This window comes from Hemitrygon akajei, chromosome 1 (assembly GCF_048418815.1).
Source record: "Hemitrygon akajei chromosome 1, sHemAka1.3, whole genome shotgun sequence".
NCBI classification, from domain to species: Eukaryota; Metazoa; Chordata; class Chondrichthyes; order Myliobatiformes; family Dasyatidae; genus Hemitrygon; species Hemitrygon akajei.
This window is the reverse complement of record NC_133124.1, coordinates 11,501,555-11,523,827: the sequence shown is the minus strand read 5'-3', so window position 1 is coordinate 11,523,827 and position 22,273 is coordinate 11,501,555. Positions and strand designations below refer to the sequence as shown.

At 44.2% G+C, this 22,273-nt stretch overlaps 1 protein-coding gene across 2 annotated transcripts in view; it reads left to right on the top strand.

The window, feature by feature from the left end:
- The window catches only part of LOC140718789 (transcriptional activator GLI3-like), a 426,621-nt gene extending 422,333 nt beyond the window's left edge, over positions 1-4,288 (top strand). For both annotated transcript variants that reach the window (XM_073032982.1, XM_073033058.1), the window contains exon 15: positions 530-4,288. In XM_073032982.1, coding sequence (XP_072889083.1) covers positions 530-2,847 — 2,318 coding nt within the window. In that variant the 3' untranslated portion in view covers positions 2,848-4,288. The remainder of the gene's footprint in view (positions 1-529) is intronic.
- Positions 4,289-22,273: the final 17,985 nt, after the last annotated feature.

Here is a 22,273-nt window from a genome sequence, read left to right as displayed (position 1 = left end):
ACAGGTATATGTAGTTCACCACAATTAGGCAGGGCACGAAGGTTACAGGGAGAAGGCAGGAGATTGGGGCCAAGAGGGAAAATTGACCAGCTATGATGAAATGGCAGAGCAGACCTGATAGGCCAAATGGTTTAATTCAGCTCCTATATCTTATGGTCCTCTAGTAAGTTGTAGACATGTTATCTTGGTGCGAGAAGCATGGCAACACTTGCGGGCTGCCCCAGTACATCCTCACTGATTTAATTTGTTGCAAACGATGCATTTCACTGTACATTTCGATGTACATAGAACAAAGAAAGCTAATCTTGCCAGAAGCATGGTGTGGCATGCAGAGTTCCCCGAGCACAATCTCCACTGATTTGATTGATGCAAAAAATGCATATCACCGTATATTTCAAAGTCCATGTGACAGAAAAAAAGCGAATCTTTTACATCTTCTAACTGTACTTTGAAGTCTCTCTCTTGCTCAAATTAAATGTAAAATAGTTTCCTGTTCTAATTGCTAATTGAGTTTTCCGTTTGAACGCAGGCTCTCAGCTGGACAGCTCAACCGAAGGGGGATCCATGACTATCCTGCCAAGTAGGAATGAACTGTCGAATTCAGACGTCATGACGCTCAGTAAGGCGATGGAGAGGCGAGACAGCACCACCAGTACCATCAGCTCTGCCTACATGAGCAGCCGCAGGTCCTCCGGCATTTCACCGTACCTCTCAAGCAGGAGATCCAGCGAGGTGTCCCAGGCGGAAGGCCGGCTGAGCAACCCGAGCGTGACGGATTCCTACGACCCCATCTCGACGGATGCCTCCAGGCGGTCCAGCGAGGCCAGCCAATGTGGCGGCTTGCCTGGGCTGCTGAGCCTGACTCCGGTGCAGCACTACCGCCTGAAGGCCAAGTACGCCGCGGCCACGGGCGGCCCTCCACCCACCCCCCTGCCCAACATGGAGCGCATGAGCCTGAAGGCGCGGATGGCGCTGCTGGGCGACTGCCGGGACACGGAGATATTCCCCCTGCCTCAGATAAACACCTCCCGGAGGTGCAGCGACGGGACATCTAATGGGTTCAGCAGGAGGCCCCTGCTGCCCAACGACGTGCCGGGCAATGGGATACGAAGAGCCAGCGATCCTGTGAGAGGTGTGGCTGAACCGTTCCCGGCGCTCCCCGTGCACCGCTATAACAGTCTCAATAACGTTAATCCTGCCCCAGCTCCACCCACGACAGAACGGCGCAACTTCAGCCTTCAGAACTACACTCGCTCGGATGGGAGCCTCCATCGCAACGCCTACTCCCCTTGCCCGCCTAGCATCAGTGAGAATGTTCTTCAAGAGGCCTACAGCCACCTTGATGAGGATTTCCTGCCGGATGACGTGGTTCAGTACATCAGCTCGCAAAGTAAGGCTGGCAGCCAGCTCCGGAATGAAATGAGTGTGTCAGGCATGGACATCTTTGAGCATCTGCCCAACGTGCCGTCTGGCACTAGGCAGCAAGACCGCATGGTTGGCGTGTCTTCCTTCGACCAGGTTCAGACCACCGCCCAGCAGTTCCACAGCCCGCAGGTGAACCCGGAGCCAAGTAAGGACGATCTACCCATTCAGTGGAATGAGGTCAGCTCGGGGAGCGTCGACTTGCCGCCTCAGAAGCAGAAGTACAGGCATCGGGCCGCGGGAAGCCTGCAGCAGAGTCGCGCGCCCGGAGTCTTTGCCAGCGCGGCGAATCCTCCACAGAGCCTCCCGGCCGCTCAGCAGAATGCATTCGCGTCCCAGCCGAATAGCTTCCAACAGTGTATGGAGATGGCTCCGTGGGGAGCCCAACGGAACATGAAGATTGCGAGCTCCCAAACGGGCAAAGGGCACCAGCACAGCCAAAACCCGAATGGGCAGATGTTGCTTGCTGCATCTGGAGAGTTCCCTTACGCTGCCAACCTACCGAACCCCGAGATGGAGTCGGACAGCTTGCAGATCGGTCACGGTCAGGAGGCGCCCACGTACTCCTCACTGGCCGCGCGGCATCAGGCCGCAAAGGTGACCTCTGGGGCTCAAAGCAGAAACGCGACGGTGCAGAATTTCACCCAGTGTCAGCAGGCGGCCTGCCAGCCGGTAACGGAAGGGTTGCGTTTCCGCGGCATGAACGGCTCCGCTCAGGCAAGCGTCGGTGATCCGGGCAGCAGAGGATTTGGCAGCCAGCCACCTCAAGCTGCTGTATTCCTGGGGCCGCACAGTTCCCATAATCCGGGGAATCAGCAGTTTGGACCAAATGCAGCAAAGGGTCACCAAACGTTTACAAGTTACAATGCCGGCAAGCAGCCAGGCCTGCCCACAAATCGAGTGCTCCCCCATCCCGGCGACATTAACCAGCCGTACAGGATGGCCGGCGTTAAGACCGAGATGCAGGAACAACCACAGCTGCTGAACAACCCCTGCTCCCATCTGCAGCATTACAGCCGGCAAGGTTATGATCAGAACTCTCCCTTCAAACCGCAGAGTGTCGCATTCACAGCTCAGGAGGCGAACTGCCCGCTGCAGCAGGCCGGCCATGCCAAGTCTTCGGAGCTGCTCTCTCCGGGTTCCAATCAAGTAACGAGCACCATGGACGTCAGCCACCTAGACACTGTACAGATCGATTTTGACGCAATCCTAGATGACGAAGACCATGGGAGCTTAATTTCAGGAGCACTGAGTCCCAGCATTCTGCAGAATCTCTCCCAGACTTCTTGCCGCCTCAGTACCCCGCGCACATCTCTCACGTTCCATAGCATGCCCGTGAACACCACAAACATGGCCATTGGTGACATGAGCTCCTTGCTGACGTCACTTGCAGAAGAAAGCAAATTCTTAACGGTTATGCCGTAACCATCCAGATAATGGGCAGGGTGTTTTCTCTCCTTTAGCCACCTATGTACGTTTTAACTATTCCATCCTAACTGAGGGATGGGTTCCATTGAACTCCTGATACGGGATTAAAGGTGTATGAATTCAGGTGTCCCCGTACACCGTGCTTGGGAGAATGTGTCTTCCGCTGACATTTTTAAAAATTGAACAGCATCAGTATTTTAAGTTAGAATTTGTTTATCGCTCTGTTTACTGAATGAAGAGCTAAGGTACATGTTTAATATGCATGCTTAGAACATTAAATGAGGCCAAACATAAGCACTGTTTCTTGTAATTGTTGTAATGACCACAATTTTAGTGTATTTTGTCCAATGTCAACATTTTCACAGGAAGACATTTCACTTTAGGGTATTTTTTTTTCAAATGAGTGAATGTCTTTGTGAAACTATTGACAAATATCCATTTCTGAAGAAGGCCTCACCCTGAAACTGTTTGTTCATTTCCACGGATGCTGCCTGACCTGCTGAGTTCCTCCAGCACTCTGTGTCTGTGTGTGTGTGTGTGCGTTGCTATTGACAAATAGGATTGGCTTCTCAGTCGAAGCCAAGAGAAGTCTTTGACTCAGGTAGGTCTTAAGGTTGATATATCCTGTTTTGTTGACCTACGGGAAGTGTTAAAGGAGATGTGAAGGCATTGCAGCCAGAATGCTCGAGTATTTTTTACTGACTGTTGAATGGAACATTTTTATTGTTTTTGGTCTTTTTTTGTTATGTTGTTTTTTTGTCAGGAAAGCCATATGGAGACCAGTACTAGTTTTAGAACATTTATTTTAGAGTTTGTTTGGCTCTTTAGCACTGTATGCATTCTAAAGTAGACGTGATCATTTCTAGGATAGCATAGTAGAACATATTGGTTGTGCTTTACAAAACAGCGGCATGTTATTTGCTGAATGTTTATAAGGTATGTGCCTTATTTTTGTGTCAGTTTTACACATCGGGACCAACAATACTGCCAAAATTTTGACTTGATAGTTGTGCTTGATGTTAAGCAGTTAGCACTCCATTTAATATTTCCTGTTTGAGATCTCACAGGCAGTTTAGGAATTGTGCATTAAAGCTTATTGTTTAACTGATTTAAATATCTTCACCATTGTAGTTCATCTTGTAAAATACACACTGTACTTTCAATACTTTCCAGTATTTTTTAGATTTTTTTTGGTGAAAGCGTTAACAAAATGTAATCCCGTTAATGTAAATACCTTCACGTAGAAATAGAAAGGCCGTTCTGAACTTCACTGGTGTTGACTCCCTAAACTCCACCAAGAAGTTGTGGACATGCCTTTCACAAAAATCCAATCCTGTAGCCGTGTACGTAAACATCTTTCGCTTTGGAAAATACTTAGCTGTTGTGCAAAAAAAGGAACAAAAAAGTTTGTACAATTTTAATAAACCTGTCATTCTTATTTTTTTTGCTAAGTTGTCTTTTGTAAGCAGAAACTTTTAGTTTTGAGTTCCACTTTGAAAACACAGGAACATGAGGTTTCTACAGCGAAGAATGAGTTTTCATATTGATAACTTAAAAATGGGCTGGTTAGGAGTAAATGATTAGATTAGTTTTCGACATCAGAAGACATTTTCTTTGTAAACAGAGAACATAGAACATTGCAGCACAGTACAGGCCAAACTTTTAACCTACTCCAGGATCAAGGATCAACTTTATTTGCCATATACATTTATTAGAATTTGCTGTGGACTGTTGGCGTGCCATGCAACAAAAAATACATTTGAAAATTCTAAAGAATAAAGAAATCTATAAAAATAAGTTACAGGTTAAAGTAGGGGCATAAACTAAAATATGCATAACACATAAGTACTAGTATGTATTTAAAACATTATTGAACAAGGGTTCCCAGCCTGGGTCCATAGACCCCTTGGTTAATGGTAGGGGTCCATTGTATAAAAAGGATTGGGAACCCCTGTTATAGGGGGTGGATTAAAGTGTTTACAGTGCAGTGACCAAGGTATTCAATAAGAGGGGGTTGGGGGGGGGGTGCTGACTTGAATGAGTGATCAGATTAACTGCCTGGGGCAAAAAAAACTTTTAAAGTTTTTGATATAATAGTCCTCTAAGGTCAATCTAACCCTTCCCCCCTACAGCTGACCAGGTACTGCACTTCGATGTCCTATAAGACATGGGAGCACGGGCTGGCTATTCAGCCAATCAAGACTGCTCCACCATTCCATCATGGCTTATTCCTCTTAACCCTATTCTCCAACCTGGTCCCCAAAGCCACTGAAGCCTTACTAATCAACAACCTATCAACCCAGCTTTAAATATACCCAATGAATTGGCCTCCACATCTGTCTGTGGCAATGAATTCCACAGATTCTCCACCCTCTGGCTAAAGAAATTTCTCTTCATCTCTGTTCTGAAGGGATGCCTTTCTATTCTGAAGTTGCGCCCTCTTGTCCTGAACACCCTACTATACAAAACATCCTGTCCACATCCACTTTGTCTAGGCCTTTCGATATTTAATAGGTTTCAATGGAATTCAACTTCAAGCTTAATTGTCATTCAACCAAACATGAATACAGCCAAACGAAACTGCATTACTCTGGGGCCAAGGTACAAAACACAGTGCCAACAGTCATACACAGCACAAAGCAGATATAGCACATATAAGATAGCAGAAATATACAGTCACACACACAAAAAGTATGGTCCAAGTCCCTGAGTCCATGAATGTTACAGCAGTCTGCAGTCAAACACAATACAGCAGGTGTTCCACTGAGCGACCACTGGAGGGCAGCACTGGCACCAGCCTTGGTGCCACGCCACACTGCTTCCAGCACTGACTCTCCTGGACGCTGCAAACAGGTGACACCACGGCTTGAGTCCCTGTCCTTGCTACAACAGGCCACGCAACTCTCCTGCTGTCTCACCAGTGACTCGCAGCATTCCGCATTACCAGTGTCCAGCAGTCTTGAGATCACAAGCAAAGCGACTAAGACAATCACTCGCTGTTAGACTGCACGCCGCCTCCAGGCACAAACACTTCTCTGATGCAGGCAGCATCACCACCCACACCAAGTCCAACTCCTGCAGTTTCTCCGCCAGCGAGCAACTCACTGCTGAGGTAGACCTGCAGTACTTTTAAGTTCTTAATTCCCCCTTCATTCTTCTAAACTCCAGTGAGTACAGGCCCACAGCCATCAACCCCTCCTCACACATCAACGCTTTCATTGCCAGAACCGTTCTCATGAACCTTTGGTTATTATTATTCCATTGGTTGTAATGTGTCAGCAGCCAGTCTGAGGACTGGAATGGTGACGCATTAATGCAAGCTATTGCATTAAAGTTCCTTAAAGATTCTTCTGCACTTTTCTTGTGTTGATGCTATTATTGCAGAGGAGACGTTGAGGGAGTTAGCATGTTAGTGCTGTACATCAGACCCATGCCATTGTGTCACAAAATGTTTTTTCAGTTTTTCGCTAATACAGATCATGAACCCATCCAGGGTTTATTCAAGATTCAAGTTTGTTTAATGTTATTTCCGGTACAAGTGTGAAGGAGAATGAAATAATTGTTACTCAGGCTCAATAAGCACAATAATATCATCATCATCTTTATATGCCATGTCATATGATGTGGACGATCATGGTCTTTCCATGACCATGCTCCCATGGTAGTAACAAGAAGAGGGCATGTCCATGTGGTGTGGATCTGCCTTTTCGAGATGGCCTTGATGATGGGGGGTTGGGGGTTTGTGCCCCTAATGGAACCTGGCAGAACCCACGACCCTTTGCAGCTTTTTTCAATCCCGTGTATCGCAACTTCCATACCAAGCAGTGATGCAACCAGTCGGAAAGCTCTCCGTCATATGTCAGTAGAAATCTGTCAGTCTTCAGTGACGGACCAAGTCTCCTCAAGCTCCTGGCAAAACAAGGCCTCTGGTGATTGCCCAGCATAGATCCTCTGAGATGTTGATGCCCAGGAACATGAAGTGGCTCACTCTTCCCACTGCTGATCCCTCGATGAGGACTGCTGTGTGTTCTCCCGTCTTCCCCTTCCCAAAGTCCACAAATCAATTCTTTGATCTCGCTGACGTTGAGTTCAGGATTACGGTTGCAACACCAATCAGCCATCTGATCTGCCTCACCACTGTGCACCTCCTCATCACCATCTGATTTTCTACCAACGAAAGAGACCATTTAGCCCAATAGATCCACAGCAGATCCCAGTAGAGCAACCCCGTTAAGACCATTGTTCGGGTCCCTGCAAATTATTTTCCTGTAAATGTCTGTCCAGTTTTCAAAAGCACTGCTTAATTTTATTTCTATCATCCTTACATCTGCTCGGCTTTGGATTGGAAATAAAGATGATCAAAATAAAATTAAACAGTGCTTTTGAAAAGTGGAGCAGCACTTACAGGAAAAAAAAGACTACATTGAGGAGACTCCATGTTGAGTATTCTCCTCCTGTCAAGGCATACAACATTGCCTTCCCCAGCACCGGCAGCTTCACCTACCTGGGCAGCGTCATTCGGCAGGATGGTGGGATGAAAGAAAAATCCAGTGCAGGCTCAGCAAAGCAAGTAACGTCTTCAGATCAATGAGCAATATGTGGGGATCATCCAGGTACTGCATCCACACCGAGGTGAAGCTGTACCAGAGCCATGTTCTGTCCACACTCTTCGGCACATCAGGATGCTGATGCACGACTGCAAGCAACTTCAACAAGCTGGTATCACTCCACACCGCGAGCCTCTGGAAGATCTTCTCCAGAAGCCCGCTGCTCCTTCAGTGTCACCCAGAGGACATGGCCACAATCATCATGAGGAAACACTGGGGATGGATCGGGAATGTGATGAGAAAAGAGGCCAACTCCATCAAGAAGGCATTGGATTGCTGGAGGACAGAAGGAACAGAGGAGACAAAAGACAGATTGGTGCCGTACCGTGGCGGCAGAAATGAGGACCCTGAGCCACACCTGAGGAAATAACAGAGAAGATGGCCAAGGACAGAGAGAGATGGGGGACCCTCAGAGGTACCCTGAACACCAGCGGCATAACAGACAGTAAGTAATTAATCATCCTTACTGTCAAAGATTCAGATTCTAAGTACATTTATTATCAAAATATAAATACATTATGCAGGCTGCTCAAAACAAAGAAATACCATGGAATCTGGTCAAAGAAAAATGTCAAGCACCCAGAACGCGATAAAAAAGGAAAAATTGCGCAAAAGGCAAAAAGCAAGTGAAAAGCACACAGGATATTAAACACAAAACCGCAGTCCTTGAAATGGTCTCGGGGTGATCAGTTTTGTTCAGTTCAGTTCACAGCTGTGCTGTTCGCTGGCTAGCTGCCGCAGAGCCAGTCTGTGCCGAAGCATCCCAATCAAGTCATGCAAAACAGTGGAGAGAGAGTAACCCCAAATCCAGAAACACATGGGACGTGAACCACAAGAGTCCTCCAAAAACAAGTCCACCGCCACAAGCTTTGCCATTCAAACCTTGCCCAAAGTCCAGGACTCCTGCAGCAGAGGGAGGAGACTGGGCACATGCTCACCTTCTGCTGTCATCCTCGTTGATTTTCATCTTACTCGAAACTTTAATAGTTACGGAGTAAGGGACCCAATTCTGTGTTTGCGCTCCACCTTTCGGCAGCACACTCAATTTCAGAACCAGGTTTAATATCACCGGCATATGGCCTGAAATTTGTTAACTTTGCGGCAGCAGTACAATGCAATACATGATAATATAGAAAAAATAAGTAAATCAATTACAGTAAGTATTAAATAGTTAAATTAAAAATAGTGCAAAAACAGTAATAATAAAAGCAAGGTAGTGTTCATGGATTCATTGTCCATTTAGGAGTCAGATGGCAGAGGGGAAGCTGTTCCTGAATCGCTGAGTGTGTGCCTTCAGGCTTCTGTACCTCCTTCCTGATTATAAGAATGAGTACAGTGCATGTCCTGGGTGTTAGGGTCCTTAGTGATGGACGCTGCCTTTGAGGCACCACTCCTTGAAGATGTCCTGGATACTATGGAGGCATGCGCCCAAGATGGAGCTGACTCATTTTACAACTTCCCATAGCTTCTTTCAATCCTGTGCAGTATGCCCCCCCCCCAATACCAGACAGTGATGCAGCCTGCCACAATGTTCTCCAAAGTACATCTGTAGAAGTTTTTGAGTGTCTTAGATGACAAACCAAATCTCCTTAAACACCTAATGAAGTATAGCTGCTGTCTTGCCTTTGTGACTGTATCAATATGTTGGGGTCAGATTAGATCTTCAGAGATCTTGACACCCAGAAACTTGAAATTGTTCACTCTCTCCACTCCTGATCCCTCTACGAGGATTAGTTTGTGTTCCCTCATCTTACCCTTTCTGAAGTCCACAATCAGCTCTTCGGTCTCACTGACATTGAGTGCAAGGTCGTTGCTGTGACACCACTCAACTAGATGATATATCTCACTCCTGTATGCCCTCTCATCTCTATCTGATATTCTGCCTACAATGGTTGGTATCATCAACAAATTTATAGATAACATTTCAGTTTTGCTCTTCAGCTCACCAAACTCCCCCAGAGACAGCAAAAGCACCAGATTGCTCAGTCACCCCAAAAACACATCATCAAAATGTAAATCACAAGCTCCAATTGCACACAGATTAGAAGTATTCCTGTTGACTGCTACTCTCTGCATTGCATTCCATTGCATCACTTTGTATGTTTGGTCTACAGATTCACTCCAGTTTTGCATAATCCTTGAACCATCTAATCCTGGGATTATTTTACCCTCTACTCCATCCAAACCAGTCAGATCTTGTACACCTTTCAGATTCAGTTCCAGGTTTATTTGTCATGCGTACATTGAAACAGAGTGAAATTTGTGTTTACAATTAACACAGCTGAGGGTGTGCTGGGGGCAGCCCACAAGTGTCACCGCACATCCCAACGCCAACATAGCATACCCACAATGCTCGGCAGAGCAACACGGAACACAACAAGTAACTAAACAACAGCAAGACCAGCTATTCCCCCCTCTCACACACACTCCCACTCAGACCTTTATTAAAACACCGACCGCCTTTCTTGGTCTGAGGAGCTGCACTTGGGAAGATAAAAGATTTTCAATGGCATATTACTGAAAGAAAATAATGTTATGGGATTAACTGTCCAGTAAGTAAAATAGAGACTGGAACATAACACACAGGAAAGATGAAACCTTTTATTTTTCTCTACATCTCATTTGAAATAATTTCAAGATATCAGTGAAGCCTAAAATAATCAACACATAAGATTCTGCAGGAAATCCAGAGTAAAACAGACAGGCAGCATCAACAGAAATGAATAAAGAGGTGATGTTTTGAGCTTAGATCCATTATCAGGTCCCAATGCTTTCCATAGATGCTGCCTGACCTGCTGAGTTCCTCCAGCACTTTGTGTGTGATGTCTGAAATAATCCCAACTTGGATTTACATGTGATTGCTGACAGCATTAACATCAGCGTAAGAGACGTTAATAAGAAAGGTTAGCCGTTTTTACAGCAACAGGCGTTCTGGAGTTCAGGATTCAATCATGGTGCCGTTCCATAAGGAGCCCCCGTACATCCTCTCCGTGGAATGAATGTGTTTTTTTTGGCTCCTCCAGTTCCCTCCCACAGGCCAAAGACGTACTGGGCATTACTCATGGTCATTGTAAATTGGCTGTGATTAAGTTAGCGTTAATTGGGTTTGTTGGGGGGGGGGGGTGCTGGGACAGCATGGCTCGAAGGGCCAGAAGGGTCATCTCCACACTGTATTGCTAAATGACAAACAGAGTAAATATTACCACAGATTGCCCTCATCTTATGCTTCTGCCTACAATTTATGCTATGATTTGCTACTTAACCAACGTGCTCTGACTTGCCTTTTTGTAAGACTCAGCTTTGCAATTACTCTGATACCACACTTTATGGAGCAAACACTCCAGAGGGAGAGAAGAGGACACGGCAAAGTGGAATCCAGGAGATTTTAATGAGTACCCCAAGGGTATCCAGGGAAAGATCAATGAATCAGTGTGGATTCATAGGCAATTCCAAATGAACATTTCTGAACTGTACTTACCGTGGAGAGCCCTTATATCCACAGAAACAGGCCCTTCAGCCCATTTAGTCCATGCTAACTCATTCTGTGTAGTCCCATCGACCAGCACCAGAGCCCTCCATACCCCCCTCCCATCCATGTACCTATCCAAACCCTGCTTAAGCATTGAAGTCGAACCCACATCCACCAATTCTACTGGCAGATCGTTCCACACTCTCACTGTCCTTGGAGTGAAAAAGATCCCCCTCAGATTTCCCTTAAATGTTTCACCTCTCACCCTTAACCCTATATCTCGAGTCTCAGCCAACCTCAGTGCTTGCATTTTGTCCCTCATAATTTTGCATTCAGCGAGAAAGCTAGGGGAATCAAATCTCATTCTCCTACACCCCAGTGAATACAAGACCCAACCTATTCAACCTTCCCTTATGATTCAGGTCATTAAGTCCCGGCAACAATCTTGTAAATTTTCTCTGCATTTTTTCCAATTTTACTGTTATCTTTCCTGTAGGTAGGTGACCAAAACTGTGCACAATACTCCTTATCAGGCCTCACCAATGTCCTGCACAATTTCAACACAAGATCCCATCTCTACTCAATATGTTGATTTGTGAAGATCATTGAGCCAAATCTTCCTTTACAACCCTCTCTACCTGTGACGCCACTTTCAAGGAATTATGGACCTGTATTCCCATATTGCTCTGTTTTTACATATTGGTTATTATCTGTCCTGTTGGGTAGGGTCTTTCATTGATACTGTTGTGTTTCTTGGCTCTACTGTGAATGCCTGCAAGAAAATGAATCTCAGGTTTGTATATGATGACATATATGTACTTTGATAATAAAGTTACTTTGAACTTTGTGCCCAACTCACCAACTTCCCTTGGCAGTTCATCCCAGGTTTCACTACTGTCTGCAGTTACCTTCAGTACTACAGCTGTCAGTCACAAAGTCATACAACATTACAGCACAGTAACAGGCACTTCGACCCATCTAGTCCATGCCGAAATATTGACCTGCCTCGTCCCATCGATGTGCAAACGGACAATAGCGCCTCCATACTCCATCCATCCACCTATCTGAATTTCTCTCCAGCTCACATCCACCACTCCCACTAGCAGCTCATTCCGCATTCTCACTACCCTCCTCATGTGCAAGTTTCCAGCTCCCTGAAAATGGTAACATAACAATTTAGGATGGTAAAGAATGCATAACACATACCTAAATTATTACAAGTGTGCTGCTAAAGAAGTTAACATTCTGGACCACTGTTCCCCCTAAGCTGTGCAGGTGCATGGCCACACCATAACTGAAATGCTTCCATGCACATAGCCTCTGTTGCCACACAGCTGGAGTTTTCTTTTATATAATGTTAAAATCATTTTGAAATTATGTTAATATAACTTTGGAATTATGCTAATATACTTTTGAAATCTGTGTTAATTGTGAACTATCCTGTAATTAATTGTGTTAATGAACACAATTCAAAAATTTTCTAAAATAAAAATGTATCGTAAACTTTACTTAGAAACATTTTAGAGTTCTTTTTTTTACATTTACATTGTCAGTGTTTCAAGTTACAACACGATTAAAAATTGCAACAATAAACACAGGATGGAAGTCGGCAGCTCAGCCTGCTGAACACTGACATGGTCTAAGTTTAAAAGTTTATGTAACATGGAAGATTTTCTTTGTTGTACTGTACTTCATTATACCTTCGATTAATAAATAAAACCAGAAGTCTGATTTTTCAATTTCCTTCTAAATATTAATAGTATGCATATTGACAAAAAAGTGTTTAAAGTCCCGTGCAGTTTTCAGGCTCTGTAAAACTTTCCTGCTCAGACCAATGGTTGGTCGGCAGAACTGTAAAAAAAAAAATCAAATGGAATGTTCTGGACCATGCAACAGTCCGACTAACAACATCACGTCCTGTGCTCCCTACCACCCCACACCCCCCACCCAAGGACACTCTGGCAATGATATGAATTATTTCATCCCTGCTGTTCTCACTGGAGTTTCGAACAATGAAGGGTGATGTCATTGAAACTTACTGAATATTGAAATGTTATTCATCACAATCCAGTGATGATGTTGGAATCCAGAGTAACAAATCTGGAGTGACGGATTTCAACACTAATATTACATTGTGCTCCTGCACTCAATCAACTTTAGAAGGATGGGGGGGGGGGGTGGTCAGAGGGTACTGGATATTGAAGGGTCTAGATCAGTAATTCCCAACAGGATGGTACCACCCCCCAAGGGGTCAGTTACATGTCCTAAGGGGCATTAGGGAGATAGAAGTCATCAGGGGGTGTTTAAGATTCTTTGGGATGGCGGTAAGCGGCACCCTAACTTGAGGCACAAGACCTGACCGACCGTTAGTAGAGCAGGCACTTCCAAAAAATAAAGATGAGGCATTGGAATACAGGAAACATAGAAAAACTACAGCACAATACAGGCCCTTCGACCCACAATGCTAGCCGAACATGTACTTAAATTACCTAGGGTTACCCATAGCCCTCTGTTTTTCTAAGCTCCATGTACCTATCCAGGAGTCTCTTCAAAGACCCTATTGTATCCACCTCCACCGCCGGCAGCCCATTCCACGCACTCGCCACTCTCTGCGTAAAATCTTACCCGACATCTCCTCTGTACCTACTTCCAATCACTGTAAAACTGTGCTCTCTCGTGACAGCCATTTCAGACCCTGGAAAAGAGCTTCTGACTATCCACATGATCAATGCCTCTCATCATCTTATACACCTCCATCAGGTCACCTCTCATCCTCCACCTCTCCAAGGAGAAAAGGCCGAGTTCACTCAACCTATTCTCATAAGGCATGCTCCCCAATCCAGACAACATCCTTGTAAATCTCCTCTGCACCCTTTCTATGGTTTCCACATCCTTCCTGTTGTTGGGTGACCAGAACTGAGCACACTACTCCAAGTGGGGTCTGACCAGGGTCCTATATTGCAGTAACATTATCTCTTGCCTCTTAAACTCAATCCCATGGTTGATGAAGGCCAATGCACCGGATGCCTCCTTAACCACAAAGTCAACCTGTGCAGCTGCTTTGAGCATCCTATGGACTCAGACCCCAAGACCCCTCTGATCCTCCACACTGCCAAAAGTCTTACCATTAATACTATATTCTGCCATCATATTTAACCTACCAAAATGAACCACTTCACTCTTATCTGGGTTGAACTCCATCTGCCACTTCTCAGCCCAGTTTTGCATCCTATCGATGTCCTGCTGTAACCTCTGACAACCCTCCAACACCCCTAACCTTTGTGACATCAGAAAATTTACTAACCCATCCCTCCACTTCCTCATCCAGGTCCTTTATAAAAATCACAAAGAAGAACCATAGTTCTGCAGGCAGAGAGCACTCATAGTCACAATGTGTCTGAAACTTGGCAACCTCAGCCAACCTTACCAACCAAATAGACATTATTGGGGATGCTTAACTTATCAACCATTGTGGCCAACAGCTACCCTTGACCTGCAGCATGGAATGAACTCATGCAACTTAACAGTTGGTAAGTCAAGTACACCCTCTTAACTTTCTCTAGAGATCTATGGAAAACAGATCACGCAATGATTCAGCGCTGGCCATAACCAAACGGTGAAGTAGAGCCAATCAGTGAACCTACTGACCCCAAGAATTCCTCTTGAGGTGTTCAAAACAACCTTGGCTTCATACATGTGGTTAAGAACACCCTTGGGGAGTCTGAGACATTACATGATTGTTCCAGTTAGCACAATTGACCAGTTAAAGGTAGCTTGCCAAATACCAGTTCTCTCCCAAACAATATTCAGATTCCAATCTGAATCCTCGTCAACGTAATTTTTGCTGTTGTGATCACCTTCATCTTCACCTCGCTGTTCCTTTGCATGCCACTATCATCATTCCATCCGTGTCAAGTTGCTGTTATTGTCAACATCCAATAAGTCCCAGATTGTATTTTTTTATTTTAATTTAACCCTGTTAATGATGGATGGATAAATACATACAGTGTGGTCTCCGAGTCTGATGGTGGTGAAGCCTTGAATTCTAATCCTGCTAAGAAACAGAAACTACAGAAAGTGTGTCAATACAATGTTATGTACCTGGAGTATGGTTTTATTCCGTTCCCATCAGATCAGTGACACTCCATGTGTCTTATCTGTAAGAGTGTGTTGTCTAATGAAGCCGTGAAACCATCGAGATTGCAGGAACACTTCTGTAAAAGACAGCCTGAGAAAGCTACTTATGGTATTACTCAGTTCCAGAAGATGAAAGAGGCATTTGAAAAGCGTTGCACACTTGAGTCATTTGCAAAGAAAGCTAAAAATAACCTTGATAGTGGTCTCTGCTTCTTATAACATTTCCAAAATGATAGCAAGGTGTGGAAAATCTCAGTCAACTGGTGAAAGATTAATAATGCCTGCTGTATCAGAAGTACTTCATCTTGCTGTATCAGTGTTCTCAAATGGATACCAGTATTTTAAAATCAATTCCTCTGAGTAATAACTCTGTAGCCTATCATACTGGCAAAATGAGTGAAAACAAGTCAACTGCACAGAGCTACAAAAAAAACAGAATTTGAGATACAACTGGATGAGTCAACTGTGCGAGACAATGAGGCATTGCTAAAGTACGGTTTATCAAAAATGGAAAAGTTTATGAAGAGATTCTCTTTGTAAAAAGTTAAAAACAAATATCAATGGGGAAATCAATCTACAAGAAGCTCCAAATGTATATTGAGGATAAAAGTATTCCAATTAGGAACATAAACAAGTGGAAATCTGCAGATGCTGGAAATCCGTGCAAACTGCTGGAGGAACTCAGCAGGTGAGCCAGCATCTATGGAAAAGTGTGCAGTCAACGTTTTGGGCCGAGCCCCTTCGGCAGGACTGGATTACAGTACAGGACTGATTAGGAACATAATTTCTTGTCAAACAGATGGAGTACCATATATGATAGGTCACCATGCTGGTCTAGTGACATTTATGAAAAAAGAAATTCCAAGTCTGTTTGCAATCCATTGTGTAATTCATCAACAACTTCTTGCAGCCAAAAACTTCAGCCAGCGACTTTCTTCAAGCATGACTCTTGTAATACTTGCTATCAACAAAATTAAAGCTCATACATTAAACGGCAGAATATTTCACCAGTTATGCCAAGATGACAATGAAGAGTTTGAACACTTGCTTCTTCACACTGAAGTGTGCTGGTTGTCAAAAGGCTGCTGCTTAAAATGTTCCTTTGATCTTCTTGACACTGTGGTTGAATTTTTGCTCGAAGTTGACAAGAGCTTGGGAACAAGGTAGAACTTCTCCATGGAGGTGTGGCATACCTAGCTGATCTGTATGACAAAATGAACATTCTAAACATGAAACTGCAGGGTGAGAATTTCAATTTAGTCCAGGCAAAAAGTGCAGTGTCCACTTTTAATGGAAAACTGGAAATATATAAGCAAAACATTGGGAGTAGAAAGTTCTCACAGACAATAGACAATAGGTGCAGGAGTAGGCCATTCGGCCCTTCAAGCCAGCACCGCCATTCACTGTGATCATGGCTGATCATCCACAATCAGTACCCTGTTCCTGCCCTCTCCCCATATCCCTTGACTCTGCTATCTTTAAGAGCTCTATCTAACTCTTGCAGATGCCCTGCATGGAAAATATGGCATTCTCTTTCACAGATGGTGATTTGCAAGACTACTGTTTACACCTGTACTCACCAAAGAAAGATTTTCAGAATCAATTCAAAGAAATTCTGGACAGGGTAATTAACCCATTTCTTTGCAAGGGGGAAGAACAGGAAGAGAGCTTGCAAGAAGAAATTATTGAAATTCAGCATGATGAAGCAGCAAAAATGCTTTTCAAAAATGTCAGCTTTTGTGGTATGTGGCTAGACTGTCATATGAAGTTTCCTGGTCTTTGGAGAAGAGCCAAACTGATCTTCATTGCATTTCCATCCTCCTACCTTGTTGAAAGAGGCTTCAGTGCAGAGAACCATATACTCACAAAAGACAGAAACTGCTTGGACATTGTTACACGTGGGGACTTAAGGCTTCTGCTGTCACAACTTGAAACAGCTATTTCAACGCTTGCTAAAAACCATCGAGCTCAAGGATCACGTTAATATCGAAGCTGCAGTACGGCGCACAGGTACTGAGTAACCTAGGTTTAAAGGCAAATAAAAGTTCAAAGCAGAATTATTTTTCCTGTGTTAGCATATGGTAGACATGTTTTTACACAATGGGGGCACCAGAAAGTATATTGTGCCCAAGAGGGCCATTGGCAAGGTATTACAGTTGGACTAAAAAAAGCTTGGGAAACACTGGTCTAGATCAAATGGATGTGGAGAGGATGTATCCTACAGTGGGGGATTCTAGGACCAGAGGGCTCAGTCTCAGAATAGAAGGACATCACTTTAGAACAGAGATGAGGAGGAATTTCCTTTGCCATAGGGCAGATATTCTGTGGAATTTATTCCTACAAATGCTGTGGACGTCAAATCATTAGGTATATTTAAAGCAGAAGTTGGCAAGTTCTTGATTAATCAGAGTGTCAAAGGTTACAGGGAAAAGACAGCAGAATAGGGTTGAGAGGGATAATAAATCAGCCATCGTGGAACGGTGGAGCAGACTCGATGGGCTGAATGGCCTAATTCTGCTTCTATGCCTTCTGGTCTTATATAGGTGAAATCTGAAAGCAGTGAAGCCGACTAATAACGTGGTAAACACATGGTCTGCGATACTAAGAGATACCATGAGATTGCTTTGATTGAATTGATTGTAATATATTTGACTGGTACTGACAGCATTGATGAAAGCACTGACACAGTCGCCTCCTACATCTGCTTCTATGGAGATGCTTCCATCGCAGTAGCACAGCGGTTAGTGTCACACTATCACAGGGATCACCACAGGAGTTTGTACGTTCTCCCCGCGAGCACGTGCATTTCCTCTGGGTGACCTGGTTGCCTGCCACATCCCAAAGGTGTACGGGCCAGTAGGTTAATTGGTCATATGGATGTAATCAGGTGGTGCTGGCTTGTTGAACCAGAAGGGCCTGTTACCAAGCTGTTTTTCTAAATTAAATATAAAATAAATTCCCACCAAAGCAAGATCCAGAATGAGGACTGAGAAGGGAGTTGGCCAGTGTAGAGAGCGGAAGAGGAGTGGTGAGATGGTTTGAAGAGGGGGTGTTAGATGACAGGTAGGCAAGGGGACTAAGGGTAGTGCTGGGAGACAGTCTCAGGTGAATGATCGTTGAAGGCAAACGGAGAGGGAAGGAAAAAGAGTGAAGGACAGTGAAATAGATAGAGCCAGCTAGGTGGAGGGAGGGATTGTGAAGGATGGAGGCAGCTGCTGGAGGGAGATTAGACACAAAGACATGGGAGCAGAAAAGATGCAGAGAGCCAGTGTCACTTTCTTTCCCATTCTGCTAATCTGTCTAAGTCCTTCTGCACCTTACCTGTTTACTCAATACTACCTGCCCCTCCACCAATCTTCGTATCATCTGCAAACTTGGCAACAAAGCCATCTATTCCATCATGCAAATCATTTATATTCAGCATAAAAAGTGGTCTCAACACCGAACCTTGTGGAACACCACTGGTCACTGGCAGCCGACCAGAAAAGGATCCTTTTATTCCCACTTGCTGCCTCCTTCCAATCAGCCAATGCTCTAATCACGTGCGGCACCTTGTCAAAGGCCTTCTGAAAGTCCAAATATACAATATCCACTGCATCCCCTTTATCTATCCTACGTGTAATCTCCTCAAAGAATTCCAACAGGTTCATCAGGTGGGATTTTCCCTTAAGGAAACCATGCTGACTTTGTACTATCTTGTCCTGTGTCACCAATTACTCCATCACCTCATCCTTAACAACTGATTCCAACATCTTCCCAACCACTGAGGCCAGGCTAACTGGTCTGTAGCTTCCCTTCTGCTGCCTTCCTCCTTCCTTAAAGAGTGGAGTAACATTTGCAATGTTCCTGTCCTCTGGCACCATGCCAGAGTCCAATGATTTTTGAAAGATTATTTCTAATGCCACCACAATCTCTAATGCTACCTCTTTCAGAACCCGAGGGTGCAGTTCCTCTGGTCTGGGTGACTTGTGTACCTTCAGGTCTTTCAGCTTTTTGATCACCTTCTCCCTTGTAACAGTAACTGCACTCACTTCTCTTCCCTCACACCCTTCAACACCTGGCACACTGCTAGTGTCTTCCACAGTGAAGACTGATGCAAAATACTCATTTAGTTCATCTGCCATCTCCTTGTCCCCCATTATTATTTCTCCAGCCTCATTTTCTAATGGTCCTATATCCACTCTCATTTCTCTTTATTTTTAACATACTTGAAAAAACTTTTACTATCCACTTTGATAATATTTTCTAGCTTGCTTTCATATTTCATCTTTTCCCTTCTAATGATTTTTAGTTGCTCTCTGTAGTTTTTAATAACTTCCCAATCCTCCATCTTCCCACTAATTTTAGCTTTGCTATATGCTCTTTCTCTTACTTTTACAATAGCTTTGACTTCCCTTGTCAGCCACGGCTATTATATTTTACCATTTGAGTGTTTCTTCATTTTTGGAATACACAGGTCCTGCACCTTCCTAATTTTTCCCAGAAATGCACACCATTGCTGCTCTGCTGACATCCCTGCCAGCATCTCCTTCCAGTTTACTTTGACCAACTCCTCTCTCATACCACTGTAATTTCCCTTACTCCACTGAAATACTGCTACGTCAGACTTTACTTTCTCCCTCTCAAATTTCAAGTTGAACTCAATCATATTGTGATCACTGGTTCCTAAGGGTTCTTTTACCTTGAGCTCCCTAATCGCCTCCGGTTCATTACATAACACCCAATCCAGTACAGCTGATCCCCTAGTAGGCTCAATGACAAACTGCTCTAAAAAGCTTAGGCATTCAACAAACTCACTCTCTTGAGATCCATTACCAACCTGATTTTCCCAATCAACCTGCATGTTAAAATCTCCCATGGCTACCATAACATTGCCCTTTTGACTCGCCTTTTCTATTTCCTGTTGTACCCCGTGGTCCACCTCCCAGCCACTGTTGGGAGGCCTGTGTATAACTGCCATCAACGTCCTTTTACCCTTGCAGTTTCTTAACTCAAAGCTCAAAAATTCAACATCTTCTGATCCCATGTCACACCTTTCTACTGATTTGATGCCATTCTTTACCAGTAGAGCCACATCACTCCCTCTGCCTACCTTCCTATCCCTCCGATATAATGTGTAACCTTGGACATTCAGCTCCCAACTACAACCATCCTTCAGCCACGATTCAGTGATGGCCACAACATCATACCTGACAATTGTAATATTGCAACAAGATCATCCAAATTATTTGTCATGCTATGCACATTTAGTTTAACACCTTGAGTACCGTATTTGCTGTCCTTTCTGATTCTGCATCCCTAATGATTTGATACTCGGCCTGTTGGCTGCAACTAAGCCCCATCACTTGCCCGTCCTTCCCGACAATCTGACTGCATGCTATCTTTACTTTTTTTTTACTAATTATGTAAAAGTAGTATTTCATGAGTTCTGAATGACTTTAGGATGTTCTAGGATCATAAAGATCAGCGTAATTTGACATATACTGAAACATGCAGTGAATTGCATCAAATCAAATCAGCGAGGATTATGCTGGGCAGCCCGCAAGAGTCACCGTGCTTCTGGCACCAACACAGCATGCCCACAACTCACCGTGGGAAGTCTAGGACCACAAGGCATTGACTCAGAACGCAAGGTCATTCCTTTAGAACGGAGGTGAGGAGGAATTACTGTAGCCAGAGGGTGGCGAGTGTGAATCTGAGGAATTCTTTGCCACAGACAGCTGTGGAATCCAAGCCATTGGGTATATTTAAATTGGAGGTGGATAGGTTCTTGAGTAGCAAAGGTATCAAAGGTCAGGATCAGGTCAATTATCTACCTATTTATTTACTTATTTTGTGTTGGCACGTGGCCAAGTGGTTCAGGCGCTGGTCTAGTGATCCAAAGGTCGGTAGTTTGAGCCTCAGTTAAGGCAGCGTGTTGTGTCCTTGAGGAAGGCACTTAACCACACATTGCTCTGCGATGACACCAGTGCCAAGCCGTATCAGCCCTTCCCTTGGACAACATCGGTGGCGTGGAAAGGCATTGGGAAACTGCCGGTCTCCCATACAACCTTGCCCAGGCCTGTGCCCTGAAAACCTTCCAAGGCACAAATCCATGGTCTCTCAAGATTAACGGATGCCTATTATTATTTACTTATTTATTTGCACTGTCCTATAGGACCATTCTGGTCCTACGAAACATGCCGCCCAGCAACCCTACCTTAGACAAGGAATAATTTACAATAACCGGTACATCTTTGGGCTGTGGGAGGAAACTAGAGCACCTGAAGGAAACCCATGTAACCACCACCCCGGCAGGCATTCCAAGCACCCACCATTCTCTGTAAAAATCTTATCTCTGGGGGGTAAAAATTTTGCCCCCTTGCCTAACTTGCTTTTCCTCCATTTCCGTTTATACTTTTGTAAATATTCAGTTTTTTTAATTGAACATTGGTCTCAAGTTATCATCAATATCTGAAGAATTAATTGTCTTCTCTACTGCCATGATGCACCAAAATATTTTAGATATTTTTGCAAATAATTAAGACTTTGGATCTGATGAGTTATTTATCAAAACAATTTTAGGCATAAGTTACCCTGTTTGATATGTGATTTCAACAGCAGACACCACCAGGTAGGTTCAGGAACAGTTATTACCCTTCAACCATCAGGCTCCTGAACCAGTGTGGATAACTTCACTCACCTCAGCACTGAACTGATTCCAGAAAGTCACGTTCATGGACTCTACAACTCATGCTTTCAGTATTATCTTTTACTCATTGGTTGTTTGCCAGTCATTGTTTTTGTATATTTTTTCATAAATTCTATTATATTTCTTTATTTTCCTGTAAATACCTGCTAGAAGATGAATCTCAAGGTAGTATATCTCAAGGTATATCAAGGTAGATATATATATTTTTTTATGATGAATTTACTTACTTTACATATGATTCAAGTGTCAGTTCTTTGCAGCTTCTCCAAGATGCCAGACTGGAGGTGCCATTTCTCTCTTGTCCAGCAGAGGGCACTGTTGCACCATGAGAGGCCAGGCTTCTGGCAGTCCAGTTTGGAAAGGAGCTGAAGACCAGGCTCTGCTGAGCGACACAAACACACAGACACAAAAATCAGAGTCAAAGCCAGGTTTAATATCACTGGCATATGTAAGCACCAGGCCAGACTGTAAAGGAAGGGAGGTGAGGGATGGGCCGGTTCAAATCACTGCTCCACGAGG